This window comes from Mustela nivalis (assembly GCF_964662115.1).
Source record: "Mustela nivalis genome assembly, chromosome: 7".
Classification (NCBI taxonomy): Eukaryota; Metazoa; Chordata; class Mammalia; order Carnivora; family Mustelidae; genus Mustela; species Mustela nivalis.
The window spans coordinates 103,292,970-103,311,412 of NC_139026.1; the positions used below are offsets into that span (position 1 = coordinate 103,292,970).

Sequence of the window (18,443 nt, forward strand, 5' to 3'; positions counted from 1 at the left end):
CAGCGGCTTAATCCACTGAGCCACCCAGGCGCCCCCAAGCTAATGTTCTTATGTCCAGGATGAAATACACCCAGCTTGCTGAAAGAACATAGGCTTTCATAAAGGACAAATTTTGTTAAAAATATATTATTTTTAAAAGCAAAGTATTAAAATAGAGATTTTTTTAAAAGATTTTATTTATTTATTTATTTATTTGACAGAAAGAGTCACAGCAAGAGAGGGAACAGGGGGAGTGGGAGAGGGAGAAGCAGGCTTCCCACTGAGCAGGGAGCCCGATGAGGGTCATGATCCCAGAATCCTGCAGACACTTGAAGACTGAGCCACCCAGGTGCCTCTTAAAATAAAAAAGATTTAAAAAGATTTTTCAAATCTGTCTTTTCTTCTGTGACCTCTTAAAAGTTTTTATATTCTCAGAAATGATCTAGGTGTCTGTGATTTTTCAGACAAGATAAGACTTCAAGAAGGAAACTCTAATTGTTCTGGACGTGTAGAGCTCTGGCACGGAGGTTCCTGGGGAACAGTGTGTGACGACTCCTGGGACCTTGAAGACGCGCAGGTGGTGTGTCGACAGCTGGGCTGTGGCCCAGCCTTAGAGGCACTAAAAGAAGCAGCGTTCGGTCAGGGGACTGGGCCCATCTGGCTCAACGAATTGGCATGCAAAGGAAATGAATCTTCCTTGTGGGATTGTCCTGCTAGACCCTGGGGGCACAGTGACTGTGGGCACAAGGAAGATGCTGCTGTGAGGTGCTCAGGTGAGTGCCAGGAGTCTGGAGTAAGCTTGGAATCTCGGGCAGCAACAAGGGGGTGGGCAAGACTGGACACCTCAACACAGGGTTCTGGTGGGGAAAGAGTGATGATGTTTCAATCCAAGGAACCATGAGAGTATTTGTTCTTACTCGTTGGCTTTCACCAAGGAAAAGCATATGACTTACATGTCTCTCGGTGCAGAAGGAGTAAAGGATAAGGGGACCCTAGTTTGAGGTGGGAAGGAGTAGGTTACTTGGTTGAGAGGCACCAAAGTCTCACACCAAAAAATAGAAATATTTGTTCTACACATTACTCCCCAGACTGAGTCTCCTTCTCTTTTCTCCTACAGAAATTGCCATGGCCCAAAGATCATCAAATGCTGGAGGTATAATCGTGGGGTTTATGAACACGGGTCCAATTGTCTGCATTATTTAGAATCTTTTTTGTTAAGAAACTTTGGATCAGAAGTCTTTCTGAGGATTGGGAAGCTTACTTCAGCCATCCTGTATCTAAGAGAGGGATGGTACCAGGGACCTCAGTCTCTCAGCTAAGAGGTCATTTCTCGTGATGCTTTCTTGCACTTAGGTCGCTCATCCGTTGTTGCATTGGGGATCCTTGGCGTCATTGTGTTGGCTTTTCTCGTTGCTCTCCTCTTGTGGATTCAGAGGCGAAGACAGCAACAGCTGCTTACAGGTCTGAGCCAAGCTATGGTCTTTCTAATGTCTCAATGGGATAAGAAGATTCTTGGGATAAAATACATATTATCAGCAATAGATACACCTATTAAAAGCAAGTGTGCACATATTAGACTCAAGCATCAACAGCCAAAAGGATGAAACCTAGAAGAGTTCAAGTAGTTTCTCCAAAAAAGGAAACAAGATTTCAGAGGAGAAAGGGGTTTGGGGTGGTTAATGATTCCTGAGCTCTAGCTGTATGTTTAAGTAGGCCATTATAGAATTTGTAGTTTCAGATGAATATGCTTATATGGTTTAGGAGGAATCCTTTATTTCCCAAATATTTATTTGCTCTTACTATATACGTAGTACTCATTTTACTGTTTGTTTAAGCAATGTACTAGGCTCTGAAGGTATAGACATCAATAGTCAAGTGTTTGAGTAGTCATGGGATTTCAAGTCTAGCAGAAGAGATACATATGCAAACAATAAGGCACCTTGTAGTATTATTTATTCATGGGAATAAGGAACACAAGTGGCACAGAGAAGACAGTAATTAACTAGGGCATGGAGAGAATTGGAGGCTTCTAGGAGGCTTTGAGACATTTTGATAATTCAGTTCAAAGAACTGGGTGAAGGGAAAGAGAAAAATACATACAAATGTAGAGAAGCCACTGCCATTTTGAGGGGAAGTAAAAGTTGAGTTCAAGGAGAGAAGCTACAATAAGACTGTAGAAAGATGGGGAACAACGGATGAATCATGTACTTTATGGTAAGAAGATGACTAGTCAAATAGTATTATGTGGTGGAGGGGGTGAAATAGTCCAGCTGTTTTTTAGAACATTCTTTTTTTTTTAAAGATTTTATTTATTTATTTGACAGATAGAGACCACAAGCAGGCAGAGAGGCAGGCAGAGAGAGAGGAGGAAGCAGGCTCCCTGCCGAGCAGAGAGCCCGATGTGGGGCTTGATCCCAAGACCCTGGGATCATGACCTGAGCTGAAAGCAGAGGCTTTAACCCACTGAGCCACCCAGGTGCCCCTAGAACATTCTTTTTGATGACAGGATGTGTGAGGGGCTGTAGGGGTAGCATTTTGAAATAGTTGGCATGAAAGATGAGAAGGACTTGATAGTGAGCATGGAGAAGAGAGGATGGATAGGTTTCCTAGAGATTTTTTTTTTTTTTAAAGCTCCAAGTTAGAGAAGACTGCCACCTGGTTGGGGGAAGAAACTGGGGTGGCATATGATGACAGTAGGGGTGGTTTGGTCTCACCCTGCTGCCTTTGAGTTTGTAACATTATAAGAGAAAAGTTTGGCCTTAGAAGGGATGGAAAAAAGACAAGGGCATGGATAAAGATTGAGTATGTGTGCACTGCTGGGAAAAAGCCCTGGTAGGGAGGGCAAGTTTTATTATATCTGTTGATCCCTAACCTAGGACCTCTGTTGTCAGTTTCCTTGAGAGGAGAGAATTCAGTTCACCAAGTTCAATACCGGGAGATGAATTCTTGCCTGAAAGCAGATGATCTGGACGTGCTGACTTCCTCAGGTCTGTGGGTTCTTTGAGGGTCTATAGCCCTGGGGTTTAGACCAGTAGCTACAATTGCAGCTGAGGCATTGTACTTTGCATAGCAATGGAAAGAAATCTCAAACATGTCATAGGAAGCTTCTGATGCATATAAGGAAGAAAGGCAGGAACTAACTACAAGTGATTCTTAGAGAACATAAAAGCTGCAATCATGCGATATGGCTTAGAGGTCTATGATTATTTCTGGTGGAGGTACAGAGAGCAATGCAAGTAGAATATTATGACTCAGACTTCATCTTACTGAACAAATTAATCTAAAAGATTTCACTTTTCACTTCTCTTTCACACTTCCTTCCATTCTCACTTCCTGCTCTAACTTGATATTTATGATATTTTCCCCTAAAAATCTAAAAGCTTAAACTTCCTATATCTTTTTCCCATAGAAGCCAGCACTATTTCCGATTACATTATACAGGTTTCTTTGTCCTCCAACTTCTGTTTAGCACCAAAGGACTAATTCTGCCTCTGGGCAGCCTAATTCTGCTGGGTTGGAAGAAATAGTTCAACACCCACTTACTCTATGAAGGCTCAACACCTTCTCTGTATTCCTTACCTTCTGGGAAGGCTCTGCCTCCCTTCTTCAATCCCAGGGACTTGGGACTTGCAACTATGTTAGGAAAACATATTTACGTCATGGAAAAGACTTCCTGTGCCCCGTAAATCACACGTTTGTCTTCCTAATTGTGAGCAATGGGCTTAAATGTTCAAAGAGGTGTTACGACACTTGCGGGGAGGTCTGATTTATTTCCCAGTAATTATTTTCTTCTTTTCAGAAAATCCCAATGAGTCAGATGATTTTAGTGATGCTGAGCTAATTTCTGTGTCTAAATCTCTTCCTGTTTCCGGATGAAAAAGAAGACCATTCTGAGGTACACTGAAAAGAAAAATGGGAATTAAACTCAAGAAGGTGAGTGAGGAGAAATAATTCAATGTTGTTCAAAATAGGTACATGTTTTTGAAAATTGAGAACTCCTCTGGTATTATAAAAAAAGAATGTATATACATATATTTCCATACATATGTGTATATATTTATGTGTGTATATCTATATTCAGAATACATAACAGCTCTTTATAAATGTGACTCTTATCCAACTCTTTGTTATATATTATTATTTTTAAAGATTTATTTACTTATTTGAGAGAGAAAGGGGGGAGAGACAGAAGGAGTAGGGAGAGGGAGAGAATCCCAAGCAGACTCCTGATTGAGCAGAGATCCCAACTTGGGCTTGATCCCACGACCCTGAGATCATGACCTGAGTTGAAATCAAGAGTCCGAGATCTGAGTTGAAATCAAGAGTCAGATGCTCAACAGACTGTGGCACCCAGGTGCCCCAACTCTTAGTTATATATCCTAAGCAATAACAATGGTACATCGTGGAATTAAGGAGAAACTGGGTACATTTATAGGATTAAATCTTTTCAAGATATTGTAATGGTCATTTTGTGAAAGAGAAAAGACTTACGTCAACACTTGTGTAATGCATGTTAATGGTAAAGGTAGTACAAGATGTCATAAGAACATAGAAAGTTTTCCTAAGAAATTGGGGGAGATTCTGAAGATGTGATATTCAAGACAATCATCAAATGACTGAAAGACAATTTCAGGGCAAGGACATAGCATGTACAAACTATGGAGGCATAGGAAAGAACCACATCTTTGGGGAACAGTAAGAAGTTTTTCTTTCAAAAACATGTATTGAATCGGGGTGCCTGGATGGCTTTGTCAGCAGAACAGGCACTTCTTGCTCTCAGGTCTGTAAGTTTGAGCCCCGCATGGGGTGTAAAGATTACTTAAAAATAAAAATCTTAAAAGATATGTATTGATCATATTTACAGTAACAAGTGGTTTTCTGAGCACCGCAGACACATAAATAAAAGATACTACTGACAAAGACATGATTGTTTAAAGTAAATCCCAAGAGAGAGGAAATGGTGAGAATCTAAGCTTGAAGAGGCCACATAGAGCACCATCATGAATGGCCTTGTATTGTAGTTCACATTCATGTTTTATTTAAGGGACTGTTAGAGAGGCAGTGAGCTTTGAACAATTAAGCTGGGGCAAGACAAAATCAGATTCGCATTTTATAATTTGCTTTCATGTGGAAAGTATAACAGAAGAAAATAGTGAATAGACGAGGAATTTGTTAAGTTACACATCAAAAAGAAAAGATGGTGAAATGAGGTAGTGGATATATTTTCCATTAAAATAAAAACAATTTGGGGAGGACGATATATTTACAAATGATATATACCGAGGTATGGGTTTTGTTTTGGCATTTTTTGGTGGGTATAATAAATATGAATTGAGACACAGGATTAAAGTTCGTGAACCATGAGAGACTATGGACTCTGAAAAACAATCTAAGGGGTTTCAAGGGGCGGGGGGGTGGGAGGTTGGGGGAACCAGGTGGTGGGTATTAGGGAGGGCACGGATTGCATGGAGCACTGGGTGTAGTGCAAACACAATGAATAATGTTATGCTAAAAAAAAAAAAGGTGGAACTCTTAAAAGTATATAAATGCAAAGTGTTAAATTATACATATACACATACACACATAGAAGGTAATAAATGGTATATAGCATGAAAGGGATAAATATACATATACATGCATCTTAATATATATCTTTTTTTTTAATAATTTTTTATTTTTTATAAACATATATTTTTATCCCCACGGGTACAGGTCTGTGAATCACCAGGTTTACACAGCACTCACCAAAACACATACCCTCCCCAATGTCCATAATCCCACCCCCTTCTCCCAAACCCCCTCCCCCCAGCAACCCTCAGTTTGTTTTGTGAGATTAAGAGTCACTTATGTTTTGTCTCCCTCCCAATCCCATCTTCTTTCATTTATTCTTCTCATACCCACTTAAGCCCCCATGTTGCATCACCACTTCTTCATATCAGGGAGATCATATGAGAGTTGTCTTTCTCCGCTTGACTTAATTCGCTAAGCATGATACGCTCTAGTTCCATCCATGTTGTTGCAAATGGCAAGATTTCATTTCTTTTGATGGCTGCATAGTATTCCATTGTGTATATATACCACATCTTCTTGATCCATTCATCTGTTGATGGACATCTAGGTTCTTTCCATAGTTTGGCTATTGTGGACATTGCTGCTATAAACATTCAGGTGCACGTGCCCCTTTGGATCACTACGTTTGTATCTTTAGGGTAAATACCCAATAGTGCAATTGCTGGGTCATAGGGCAGTTCTATTTTCAACATTTTGAGGAACCTCCATGCTGTTTTCCAGAGTGGCTGTACCAGCTTGCATTCCCACCAACAGTGTAGGAGGGTTCCCCTTTCTCCGCATCCTCGCCAGCATCTGTCATTTCCTGACTTGTTGATTTTAGCCATTCTGACAGGTGTGAGGTGATATCGCATTGTGGTTTTGATTTGTATTTCCCTGATGCCGAGTGATACAGAGCACTTTTTCATGTGTCTGTTGGCCATCTGGATGTCTTCTTTGCAGAAATATCTGTTCATGTCCTCTGCCCATTTCTTGATTGGATTATTTGTTCTTTGGGTGTTGAGTTTGCTAAGTTCTTTATAGATTCTGGACACTAGTCCTTTATCTGATATGTTATTTGCAAATATCTTCTCCCATTCTGTCGCTTGTCTTTTGATTTTGTTAACTGTTTCCTTTGCTGTGCAAAAGCTTTTGATCTTGATGAAATCCCAATAGTTCATTTTTGCCCTTGCTTCCCTTGCCTTTGGCGTTGTTCCTAGGAAGATGTTGCTGCAGCTGAGGTCGAAGAGGTTGCTGCCTGTGTTCTCCTCAAGGATTTTGATGGATTCCTTTCGCACAGTGAGGTCCTTCATCCATTTTGAGTCTATTTTCGTGTATGGTGTAAGGAAATGGTCCAATTTCATTTTTCTGCATGTGGCTGTCCAATTTTCCCAGCACCACTTATTGAAGAGGCTGTCTTTTTTCCATTGGACATTCTTTCCTGCTTTGTCGAAGATTAGTTGACCATAGAGTTGAGGGTCTATTTCTGGGCTCTCTATTCTGTTCCATTGATCTATGGGTCTGTTTTTGTGCCAGTACCATGCTGTCTTGATGATGACAGCTTTGTAATAGAGCTTGAAGTCCGGAATTGTGATTCCACCAACGTTGGCTTTCTTTTTCAATATCCCTTTGGCTATTCGAGGTCTTTTCTGGTTCCATATAAATTTTAGCATTATTTGTTCCATTTCTTTGAAAAAGATGGATGGTACTTTGATAGGAATTGCATTAAATGTGTAGATTGCTTTAGGTAACATAGACATTTTCACAATATTTATTCTTCCAATGCAGGAGCATGGAACATTTTTCCATTTCTTTGTGTCTTCCTCAATTTCTTTCATGAGTACTTTATAGTTTTCTGAGTATAGATTCTAGACCTCTTTGGTTAGGTTTATTCCTAGATATCTTATGGTTTTGGGTGCAATTGTAAATGGGATTGACTCCTTAATTTCCCTTTCTTCTGTCTTGCTGTTGGTGTAGAGAAATGCAACTGATTTCTGTGCATTGATTTTATATCCTGACACTTTACTGAATTCCTGTATAAGTTCTAGCAGTTTTGGAGTGGAGTCTTTTGGGTTTTCCACATATAGTATCATATCATCTGCGAAGAGTGGTAATTTAACTTCTTCTTTGCCAATTTGGATGCCTTTAATTTCTTTTTGTTGTCTGATTGCTGAAGCTAGGACCTCTAGTACTATGTTGAATAGCAGTGGTGATAATGGACATCCCTGCCGTGTTCCTGACCTTAGCGGAAAAGCTTTCAGTTTTTCTCCATTGAGAATGATATTTGCGGTGGGTTTCTCATAGATGGCTTTGATGATATTGAGGTATGTGCCCTCTATCCCTACACTTTGAAGAGTTTTGATCAGGAAGGGATGCTGTACTTTGTCAAATGCTTTTTCAGCATCTATTGAGAGTATCATATGGTTCTTGTTCTTTCTTTTATTGATGTGTTGTATCACATTGAGTGATTTGCGGATGTTGAACCAACCTTGCAGGCCTGGAATAAATCCCACTTGGTCGTGGTGAATAATCTTTTTAATGTACTGTTGAATCCTATTGGCTAGTATTTTGTTGAGTATTTTCGCATCTGTGTTCATCAAGGATATTGGTCTATAGCTCTCTTTTTTGGTGGGATCCTTGTCTGGTTTTGGGATCAAGGTGATGCTGGCCTCATAAAATGAGTTTGGAAGTTTTCCTTCCATTTCTATTTTTTGGAACAGTTTTAGGAGAATAGGAATTAGTTCTTCTTTAAATGTTTGGTAGAATTCCCCCAGGAAGCCGTCTGGCCCTGGGCTTTTGTTTGTTTGGAGATTTTTAATGACTGTTTCAATCTCCTTACTGGTTATGGGTCTGTTCAGGTTTTCTCTTTCTTCCTGGTTCAGTTGTGGTAGTTTATATGTTTCTAGGAATGCATCCATTTCTTCCAGATTGTCAAATTTGTTGGCGTAGAGTTGCTCATAGTATGTTCTTATAATAGTTTGTATTTCTTTGGTGTTAGTTGTGATCTCTCCTCTTTCATTCATGATTTTGTTTATTTGGGTCCTTTCTCTTTTCTTTTTGATAAGTTGGGCCAGGGGTTTATCAATTTTATTGATTCTTTCAAAGAACCAGCTCTTACTTTCGTTGATTTGTTCTATTGATTTTTTGGTTTCTATTTCATTGATTTCTGCTCTGATCTTTATGATTTCTCTTCTCCTGCTGGGCTTAGGGTTTCTTTCTTGTTCTTTCTTCAGCTCCTTTAGGTGTAGGGTTAGATTATGTACCTGAGACCTTTCTTGTTTCTAGAAAGGCTTGTACCGCTATATATTTTCCTCTCAGGACTGCCTTTGTTGTGTCCCACAGATTTTGAACCGTTGTATTTTCATTATCATTTGTTTCCATGATTTTTTTCAATTCTTCTTTAATTTCCCGGTACACCCATTCATTCTTTAGAAGGATGCTGTTTAGTCTCCATGTATTTTGGTTCTTTTCAAACTTCCTTTTGTGGTTGAGTTCTAACTTTAGAGCATTGTGGTCTGAAAATATGCAGGGAATGATCCCAATCTTTTGATACCGGTTGAGTCCTGATTTAGGACCGAGGATGTGATCTATTCTGGAGAATGTTCCATGTGCACTAGAGAAGAATGTGTATTCTGTTGCTTTGGGATGAAATGTTCTGAATATATCTGTGATGTCCATCTGGTCCAGTGTGTCGTTTAAGGCCTTTATTTCCTTGCTGATCTTTTGCTTGGATGATCTGTCCATTTCAGTGAGGGGAGTGTTAAAGTCCCCTACTATTATTGTATTATTATTGATGTGTTTCTTTGATTTTGTTATTAATTGGTTTATATAGTTGGCTGCTCCCACGTTGGGGGCATAGATATTTAAAATTGTTAAATCTTCTTGTTGGACACACCCTTTGAGTATGATATAGTGTCCTTCCTCATCTCTTATTATAGTCTTTGGCTTAAAATCTAATTGATCTGATATAAGGATTGCCACTCCTGCTTTCTTCTGATGTCCATTTGCATGGTAAATTCTTTTCCACCCCCTCACTTTAAATCTGGAGGTGTCTTCGGGCTTAAAATGAGTTTGTTGGAGGCAACATATAGATGGGTTTTGTTTTTTTATCCATCTTAACAATTATTAAAGGATAACATCTGATGATAGATCATCACTGGGCAAAGCTATGAAAAGACAACTCACACAGAATGAATTTCAGTGACAAATAGACCTTTATAAATGCTCAAATTCACCACTATATCCAGGCAATTCAAGTTACCATTCACACAGAGGTGTCACTTTGAGTAAATCAGACTGCCAAACATTTAAAAGAGCACCACTATTTATTGCTGGTGGGGATACACGGAAAATCGTAATTTCAAAAAATTGTTATTGGAAATTGGAGGTGTGGTAGCCTTTGCAGAAAGCAATCTGTAAATGTCTAGGAAACATTTTTTTAAATGTTCCACAAATCCTTTCATGCAAAATTCTACCCCTGAGAATTTCTTCCATACAAATAAAGCCACTAGTGTGTAAGAACTTATATGTAAGGATTCCTATTTACATCATTGTAAGTAGTGGCAAAAAACTGGAAACAGAATGAGTATCAGTGAGCTGATGGCTAGAAAATTATGGTATGGCCAACTGAAAAAGGAAGAATCATCCTCAAAAATGCAGCATCATGGACAGAACTAGAGGATATTATGCTGAGTGAAATAAATCAGTCAGGGAAAGACAATTTTCATATGCTCTCTCTGATATGCGGAATTTGAGAGACAGGGAGGAGTGTTGTGAGAGGTTAGAAAGTAAAAAAGGAAACAAAATGGGATCGAAGGAGACAAATCATAGGATACTCTTAATCTCACAAAACAAACTGAAGGTTGCTGGGGGTTGGGGGGTAAGGATTGGGTGGTTGGGAAGGTATGTGCTATGGTGAGTGCTGTGACATGTGTAAGCCTGATGATTCACAGACTTGTGCCCCTGGGGTAAATAATAAGTTATATGTTAATAAAAATGATTTAAAATGTAAAAAAAAATGCAGCATCATTCCATTTATGGGCTCAAGTTATCAGACATAATTAAATGTTTATACCTATAAGAGTATATGTGTGTATATGTATATGGAAACATTAAATATCAAACTTTGCTAGATTAGGACTACAATAGACTTATGATTTATAATCTTGGACATATGAATATTATTCTGATGTAATGAATAAGGATTAAACTACTTTTTCCTTGAAGAGGAATCACGGCTGAGTCACTGCTTCAGAATCAGATGGGGGTACTTTTAAAAATGGCATTTTGGGGTGCCTTCTTCATTCTATGAGCTAGAAATTATTCTCATGCATGGTGAAATCTGCAAATCATTGCTTTCAAGTTTTCTGTTCAAGGAAGTAGTAAGCTTTTTAATACATGTGAGTTTGTGTGTGTGTTTGGTGGGTGAAACTGTGTGTGCTGTAATATAACACATCATATTACAACATAATTCTATGTAAGTGTGCACAAAGAGGAAAATAACAGTTTTTCTATTTATGGTTTCAGTTCAGCCTTGAAGACCACATGATGAAGACCTGAACAATGGAATGGAGCAAGAATCCACCTGGTTCACTGAGGATTCAAATACATTCTTTGTCTCCTAGTGTCCTAAAGACTGCTGCTGAATTTATAAAAATTAAATTGGTGAATGTGACTAGAAACTGTTTATAAGACTTTCAAGGGGATTAAATAAAAAGGAATATTGCTGATTTGAATTTGTCTTAACTTCCTGCTCTTGATTTTATGAATTTCTGAGTAGGCTTTCTGACTTTTTAAGGGTTTCATAAATATAACATGATGTCTTTTTCTTTGCGTTTCCATTTGCATATAATATATATGTTTTCTACTTTGGTTTAAATAATAATTTTCTTCTTATTACAAAATCAAAACAAATTTGTTTTATTTTTCAGTTTTTTTTAAGAAATGGAAAGTTAATGATTATTGAAAGGTTAATAATATATTGTTACCTCTACAAGGCATGAATATCATCAGTTCTTAATTGCTTTTTGTTATTGTGATTCTTGTCACTAACAAAATATGCACAGCAACGCCTGGTAAAGGTACAAAGAGTCAATGGCTCACTTCCTTGTTCCTTAAGACAGTGTAACTGAAACTGAAATTAATGTGTAAATTACATCTTTTCTATATAAATGTAAGTTATCATAATGAAATTTGATATTTTATTGAAATCATGTATCCATATTTTTTCTTATAATTTTTTAAAAATTTATTCTATTTATTTATTTATTTATTTTTATTTTTTATTTTTTATAAACATATATTTTTATCCCCAGGGGTACAGGTCTGTGAATCGCCAGGTTTACACACTTCACAGCACTCACCAAAGCACATACCCTCCCCAATGTCCATAACCCCACCCCCCTTCTCCCAACCCCCCTGCCCCCAGCAACCCTCAGTTTGTTTTGTGAGATTAAGAGTCACTTATGGTTTGTCTCCCTCCCAATCCCATCTTGTTTCATTGATACTTCTCCTTCCCCCTAGCCCCCCACATTGCATCTCCACTTCCTCATATCAGGCAGATCATGTGATAGTTGTCTTTCTCTGCTTGACTTATTTCGCTAAGCATGATAGGCTCTAGTTCCATCCATGTTGTGGCAAATGGCAAGATTTCATTTCTTTTGATGGCTGCATAGTATTCCATTGTGTATATATACCACCTCTTCTTGATCCATTCATCTGTTGATGGACATCTAGGTTCTTTCCGAAGTGTGGCTATTGTGGACATTGCTGCTATCAACATTCGGGTGCATGTGCCCTTTGGATCACTACGTTTGTATCTTTAGGGTAAATACCCAGTAGTGCAATTGCTGGGTCATAGGGCAGTTCTATTTTCAACATTTTGAGGAACCTCCATGCTGTTTTCCAGAGTGGCTGCACCAGCTTGCATTCCCACCAACAGTGTAGGAGGGTTCCCCTTTCTCCGCATCCTCACCAGCATCTGTCATTTCCTGACTTGTTTATTTTAGCCATTCTGACTGGTGTGAGGTAATATCTCATTGTGGTTTTGATTTGTATTTCCCTGATGCCAAATGATATGGAGCACTTTTTCATGTGTCTGTTGGCCATCTGGATGTCTTCTTTGCAGAAATGTCTGCTCATGTCCTCTGCCCATTTCTTGATTGGATTATTTGTTCCTTGGGTGTTGAGTTTGCTAAGTTCTTTATAGATTTTGGACACTAGTCCTTTATCTGTTATGTCGTTTGCAAATATCTTCTCCCATTCTGTCGCTTGTCTTTTGATTTTGTTAACTGTTTCCTTTGCTGTGCAAAAGCTTTTGATCTTGATGAAATCCCAATAGTTCATTTTTGCCCTTGCTTCCCTTGCCTTTGGCGATGTTCCTAGGAAGATGTTGCTGCGGCTGAGGTCGAAGAGGTTGCAGCCTGTGTTCTCCACAAGGATTTTGATGGATTCCTTTCTCACATTGAGGTCCTTCATCCATTTTGAGTCTATTTTCGTGTGTGGTGTAAGGAAATGGTCCAATTTCATTTTTCTGCATGTGGCTGTCCAATTTTCCCAGCACCACTTCTTGAAGAGGCTGTCTTTTCTCAACTGGACATTCTTTCCTGCTTTGTCAAAGATTAGATGACCATAGAGTTGAAGGTCTATACCTGGCCTCTCTATTCTGTTCCATTGATCTATGTGTCTGTTTTTGTGCCAGTACCATGCTGTCTTGATGATGACAGCTTTGTAATAGAGCTTGAAGTCCGGAATTGTGATACCACCAACTTTGGCTTTCATTTTCAATATCCCTTTGGCTATTCGAGGTCTTTACTGGTTCTATATAAATTTTAGAATTATTTGTTCCATTTCTTTGAAAAAGATGGATGGTACTTTGATAGGAATTGCATTAAATGTGTAGATTACTTTAGGTAGCATAGACATTATCACAATATTTATTCTTCCAATCCAGGAGCATGGAACATTTTTCCATTTCTTTGTGTCTTCCTCAATCTCTTTCATGAGTACTTTATAGTTTTCTGAGTATAGATTCTAGACCTCTTTGGTTAGGTTCATTCCTAGGTATCTTATGGTTTTGGGTGCAATTGTAAATGGAATTGACTCCTTAATTTCTCTTTCTTCTGTCTTGTTGTTGGTGTAGAGAAATGCAACTGATTTCTGTGCATTGATTTTATATCCTGACACTTTACTGAATTCCTGTACAAGTTCTAGCAGTTTTGGAGTGGAGTATTTTGGGTTTTCCACATATAGTATCATAACATCTGCGAAAAGTGGTAATTTGACTTCTTCTTTGCCAATTTGGAGGCCTTTAATTTCCTTTTGTTGTCTGATTGCTGAGGCTAGGACCTCTAGTACTATGTTGAATAGCAGTGGTAATAATGGACATCCCTGCCGTGTTCCTGACCTTAGCGGAAAAGCTTTCAGTTTTTCTCCATTGAGAATGATATTTGCGGTGGGTTTCTCATAGATGGCTTTGATGATATTGAGGTATGTGCCCTCTATCCCTACACTTTGAAGAGTTTTGATCAGGAAGGGATGCTGTACTTTGTCAAATGCTTTTTCAGCATCTATTGAGAGTATCATATGGTTCTTGTTCTTTCTTTTATTGATGTGTTGTATCACATTGAGTGATTTGCGGATGTTGAACCAACCTTGCAGCCCTGGAATAAATCCTACTTGGTCGTGGTGAATAATCTTTTTAATGTACTGTTGAATCCTATTGGCTAGTATTTTGGTGAGAATTTTCGCATCTGTGTTCATCAAGGACATTGGTCTATAGCTCTCTTTTTTGATGGGATCCTTGTCTGGTTTTAGGACCAAGGTGATGCTAGCCACATAAAATGAGTTTGGAAGTTTTCCTTCCATTTCTATTTTTTGGAACAGTTTCAGGAGAATAGGAATTAATTCTTCTTTAAATGTTTGGTAGAATTCCCCCAGGAAGCCGTCTGGCCCTGGGCTTTTGTTTGTTTGGAAATTTTTAATGACTGTTTCAATCTCCTTACTGGTTATGGGTCTGTTCAGGCTTTCTATTTCTTCCTGGTTCAGTTGTGGTAGTTTATATGTTTCTAGGAATGCATCCATTTCTTCCAGATTGTCAAATTTGTTGGCGTAGAGTTGCTCATAGTATGTTCTTATAATAGTTTGTATTTCTTTGGTGTTGTGATCTCTCCTCTTTCATTCATGATTTTGTTTATTTGGGTCCTTTCTCTTTTCTTTTTGATAAGTTGGGCCAGGGGTTTATCAATTTTATTAATTCTTTCAAAGAACCAGCTCTTACTTTCGTTGATTTGTTCTATTGTTTTTTTGGTTTCTATTTCATTGATTTCTGCTCTGATCTTTATGATTTCTCTTCTCCTGCTGGGCTTAGGGTTTCTTTCTTGTTCTTTCTCCAGCTCCTTTAGGTGTAGGGTTAGATTGTGTACCTGAGACCTTTCTTGTTTCTTGAGAAAGGCTTGTACCGCTATATATTTTCCTCTCAGGACTGTCTTTGTTGTGTCCCACAGATTTTGAACCGTTGTATTTTCATTATCATTTGTTTCCATGATTTTTTTCAATTCTTCTTTAATTTCCCGGTACACCCATTCATTCTTTAGAAGGATGCTGTTTAGTCTCCATGTATTTTGGTTCTTTTCAAACTTCCTTTTGTGGTTGAGTTCTAGCTTTAGAGCATTGTGGTCTGAAAATATGCAGGGAATGATCCCAATCTTTTGATACCGGTTGAGTCCTGATTTAGGACCGAGGATGTGATCTATTCTGGAGAATGTTCCATGTGCACTAGAGAAGAATGTGTATTCTGTTGCTTTGGGATGAAATGTTCTGAATATATCTGTGATGTCCATCTGGTCCAGTGTGTCGTTTAAGGCCTTTATTTCCTTGCTGATCTTTTGCTTGGATGATCTGTCCATTTCAGTGAGGGGAGTGTTAAAGTCCCCTACTATTATTGTATTATTATTGATGTGTTTCTTTGATTTTGTTATTAATTGGTTTATATAGTTGGCTGCTCCCACGGTGGGGGCATAGATATTTAAAATTGTTAAATCTTCTTGTTGGACAGACCCTTTGAGTATGATATGGTGTCCTTCCTCATCTCTTATTATAGTCTTTGGCTTAAAATCTAATTGATCTGATATAAGGATTGCCACTCCTGCTTTCTTCTGATGTCCATTTGCATGGTAAATTCTTTTCCACCCCCTCACTTTAAATCTGGAGGTGTCTTCGGGCTTAAAATGAGTTTGTTGGAGGCAACATATAGATGGGTTTTGGTTTTTTATCCATTCTGATACCCTGTGTCTTTTGACAGGGGCATTTAGCCCATTAACATTCAGGGTAACTATTGAGAGATATGAATTTAGTGCCATTGTATTGCCTGTAAGGTGACTGTTACTGTATATGGTCTCTGTTCCTTTCTGATCTACCACTTGTAGGCTCTCTTTGCATAGAGGACCCCTTTCAATATTTCCTGTAGAGCTGGTTTGGTGTTTGCAAATTCTTTCAGTTTTTGTTTGTCCTGGAAGCTTTTAATCTCTCCTTCTATTTTCAATGATAGCCTAGCTGGATATAGTATTCTTGGCTGCATGTTTTTCTCGTTTAGTGCTCTGAAAATATCATGCCAGCTCTTTCTGGCCTGCCAGGTCTCTGTGGATAAGTCAGCTGCCAATCTAATATTTTTACCATTGTATGTTACAGACTTCTTTTCCCGGGCTGCTTTCAGGATTTCTCTTTGTCATTGAGACTTGTAAATTTTACTATTAGGTGACGAGGTGTGGGCCTATTCTTATTGATTTTGAGGGGCGTTCTCTGAACCTCCTGAATTTTGATGCTCGTTCCCTTTGCCATATTGGGGAAATTCTCCCCAATAATTCTCTCCAGTATACGTTCTGCTCCCCTCTCTCTTTCTTCTTCTTCTGGAATCCCAATTATTCTAATGTTGTTTCGTCTTATGGTGTCACTTATCTCTCGAATTCTCCCCTCGTGGTCAGTAGCTGTTTGTCCCTCTTTTGCTCAGCTTCTTTATTCTCTGTCATTTGGTCTTCTATATCACTAATTCTTTCTTCTGCCTCATTTATCCTAGCAGTGAGAGCCTCCATTTTTGATTGCACCTCATTAATAGCTTTTTTGATTTCAACTTGGTTAGATTTTAGTTCTTTTATTTCTCCAGAAAGGGCTTTTATATCTCCCAAGAGGGTTTCTCTAATATCTTCCATGCCTTTTTTGAGCCCAGCTAGAACCTTGAGAATTGTCATTCTGAACTCTAGATCTGACATATTACCAATGTCTGTATTGATTAGGTCCCTAGCCTTCAGTACTGCCTCTTGTTCTTTTTTTTTTGTGTTAAATTTTTCTGTCTTGTCATTTTGTCCTGATAAGAGTATATGAAGGAGCAAGTAAAATACTAAAAGGGTGGCCACAACCCCAGGAAAATATGCTTTAACCAAATCGGAAGAGATCCCAAATCGTGAGGGGGGATAAAGGGGATAAAAAGAGGTTAAAAAAGAAAGAAAGAAAGAAAAAAGAGAATTTAAAAAAAGAAAACGAATTAAGAAAAATATAAAAAAAGAAAATATATATATATTAGATAAACTAGTTAAAAAACGTTAAAAAAGAAAAGGGTAAAAGTTTAAAAAAATTTTTAGCAGAAGAGAAAAAAATGAAAAAGAAAAAAATTAAATTAACTGCAAGACTAAAAAAATCACAGGGAGAAAGCCATGAGTTCCATGCTTTGCTTTCTCCTCCTCTGGAATTCTGCTGCTCTCCTTCGTATTGAAACTGCACTCCTTGGTAGGTGAACTTGGTCTTGGCTGGATTTCTTGTTGATCTTCTGGGGGAGGGGCCTGTTGTAGTAGTCTCAAGTGTCTTTTCCCCAGGCAGAATTGCACCGCTCTTACCAGCGGCCGGGCTGAGTAGTCCGCTCGGGTTTGCTTTCAGGAGTTTTTGATCCCTGAGCGCTTTCCGTAGAGTTCCCAAGGACAGGAATACAAATGGAGGCCTCCTGGTCTCCGGCCTGGAGGAGCCGAGAGCCCAGGGCCCCACTCCTCAGTGTGCCCTCAGAGAACAGTGCCCAGTTACTCCCGTCTGCCTGACCTCCGGCCGCGCTCTGAGTTCACCCAGCCTCCGACTGGTTCAAGGTAACCCCCAAGCTGGGAGCTTACTGTCAGCTCTGTCTCTGTAGCCGGCTTTCCCGTTCCAATACCCGCAAGCTCTGTGACACTCAGACACCCCCGATCCTTCTGTGACCCTGCAGGACCTGAGGCCACACTAACCCCGCGTGGGCTTCGCCCCGGTTTAGCCTCTGGAGCAATGTCCCTCAGCGGAACAGACTTTTAAAAGTCCCAATGGTTGCTCCGCCACTTGCAGGGAGCTGGTCCCTCCCCCGGGGTCTATCTTCCCGTGGCTTTGGATTCACTTCTCCACCAGTCCTACCTTTCAGAAAGTGGTTGTTTTTCTGTTTCCAGAATTGCTGTTCTTCTTCTCTTCAATCTGCCGATGGATTTGCAGGTGTTTGCAATCTTTAGATAAGCTATCTAGCTGATCTCCTGCTAGCTGAAATAGTCTCAGCCTGCTACTTCTCTGCCATCTTGACTCCTCTTAAATTTATTTTTTATTTTCAGAATAACAGTATTCATTATTTTTGCACCACACCCAGTGCTCCATGCAATCCGTGCCCTCTATAATACCCACTACCTGGTACCCCGATCTCCCATCCCCCTCCCCTTCAAACCCCTCAGATTGTTTTTCAGAGTCCATAGTCTCTCATGGTTCACCTCCCCTTCCAATTTCCCCCAACTCCCTTCTCCTCTCTATCTCCCCATGTCCTCCATGCTATTTGTTATGCTCCACAAATAAGTGAAACAATATGATAATTGGCTCTCTCTGCTTGTCTTATTTCACTCAGCATCATCTCTTCCAGTCCCGTCCAT

General features: G+C 39.2%; 1 protein-coding gene across 8 annotated transcripts in view; it reads left to right on the forward strand.

Annotated features, from left to right (window-relative positions):
* The window catches only part of CD163 (CD163 molecule), a 35,933-nt gene extending 24,672 nt beyond the window's left edge, over window positions 1-11,261 (forward strand). The window contains exons 12-17 of one of the 8 annotated variants that reach the window (XM_082742548.1): window positions 444-752; window positions 1,097-1,132; window positions 1,333-1,440; window positions 2,871-2,966; window positions 3,864-3,912; window positions 11,053-11,261. In XM_082742548.1, the coding sequence (XP_082598674.1) occupies window positions 444-752; window positions 1,097-1,132; window positions 1,333-1,440; window positions 2,871-2,966; window positions 3,864-3,883 (569 nt within the window). In that variant the 3' untranslated portion in view covers window positions 3,884-3,912; window positions 11,053-11,261. Of the gene's footprint in view, window positions 1-28; window positions 753-1,096; window positions 1,133-1,332; window positions 1,441-2,855; window positions 2,967-3,778; window positions 3,913-11,052 lie in introns of all 8 variants that reach the window. The other 7 variants (XM_082742544.1, XM_082742547.1, XM_082742543.1 and 4 more) reach the window with 7 other exon arrangements.
* The last annotated feature ends 7,182 nt before the right edge of the window (window positions 11,262-18,443 follow it).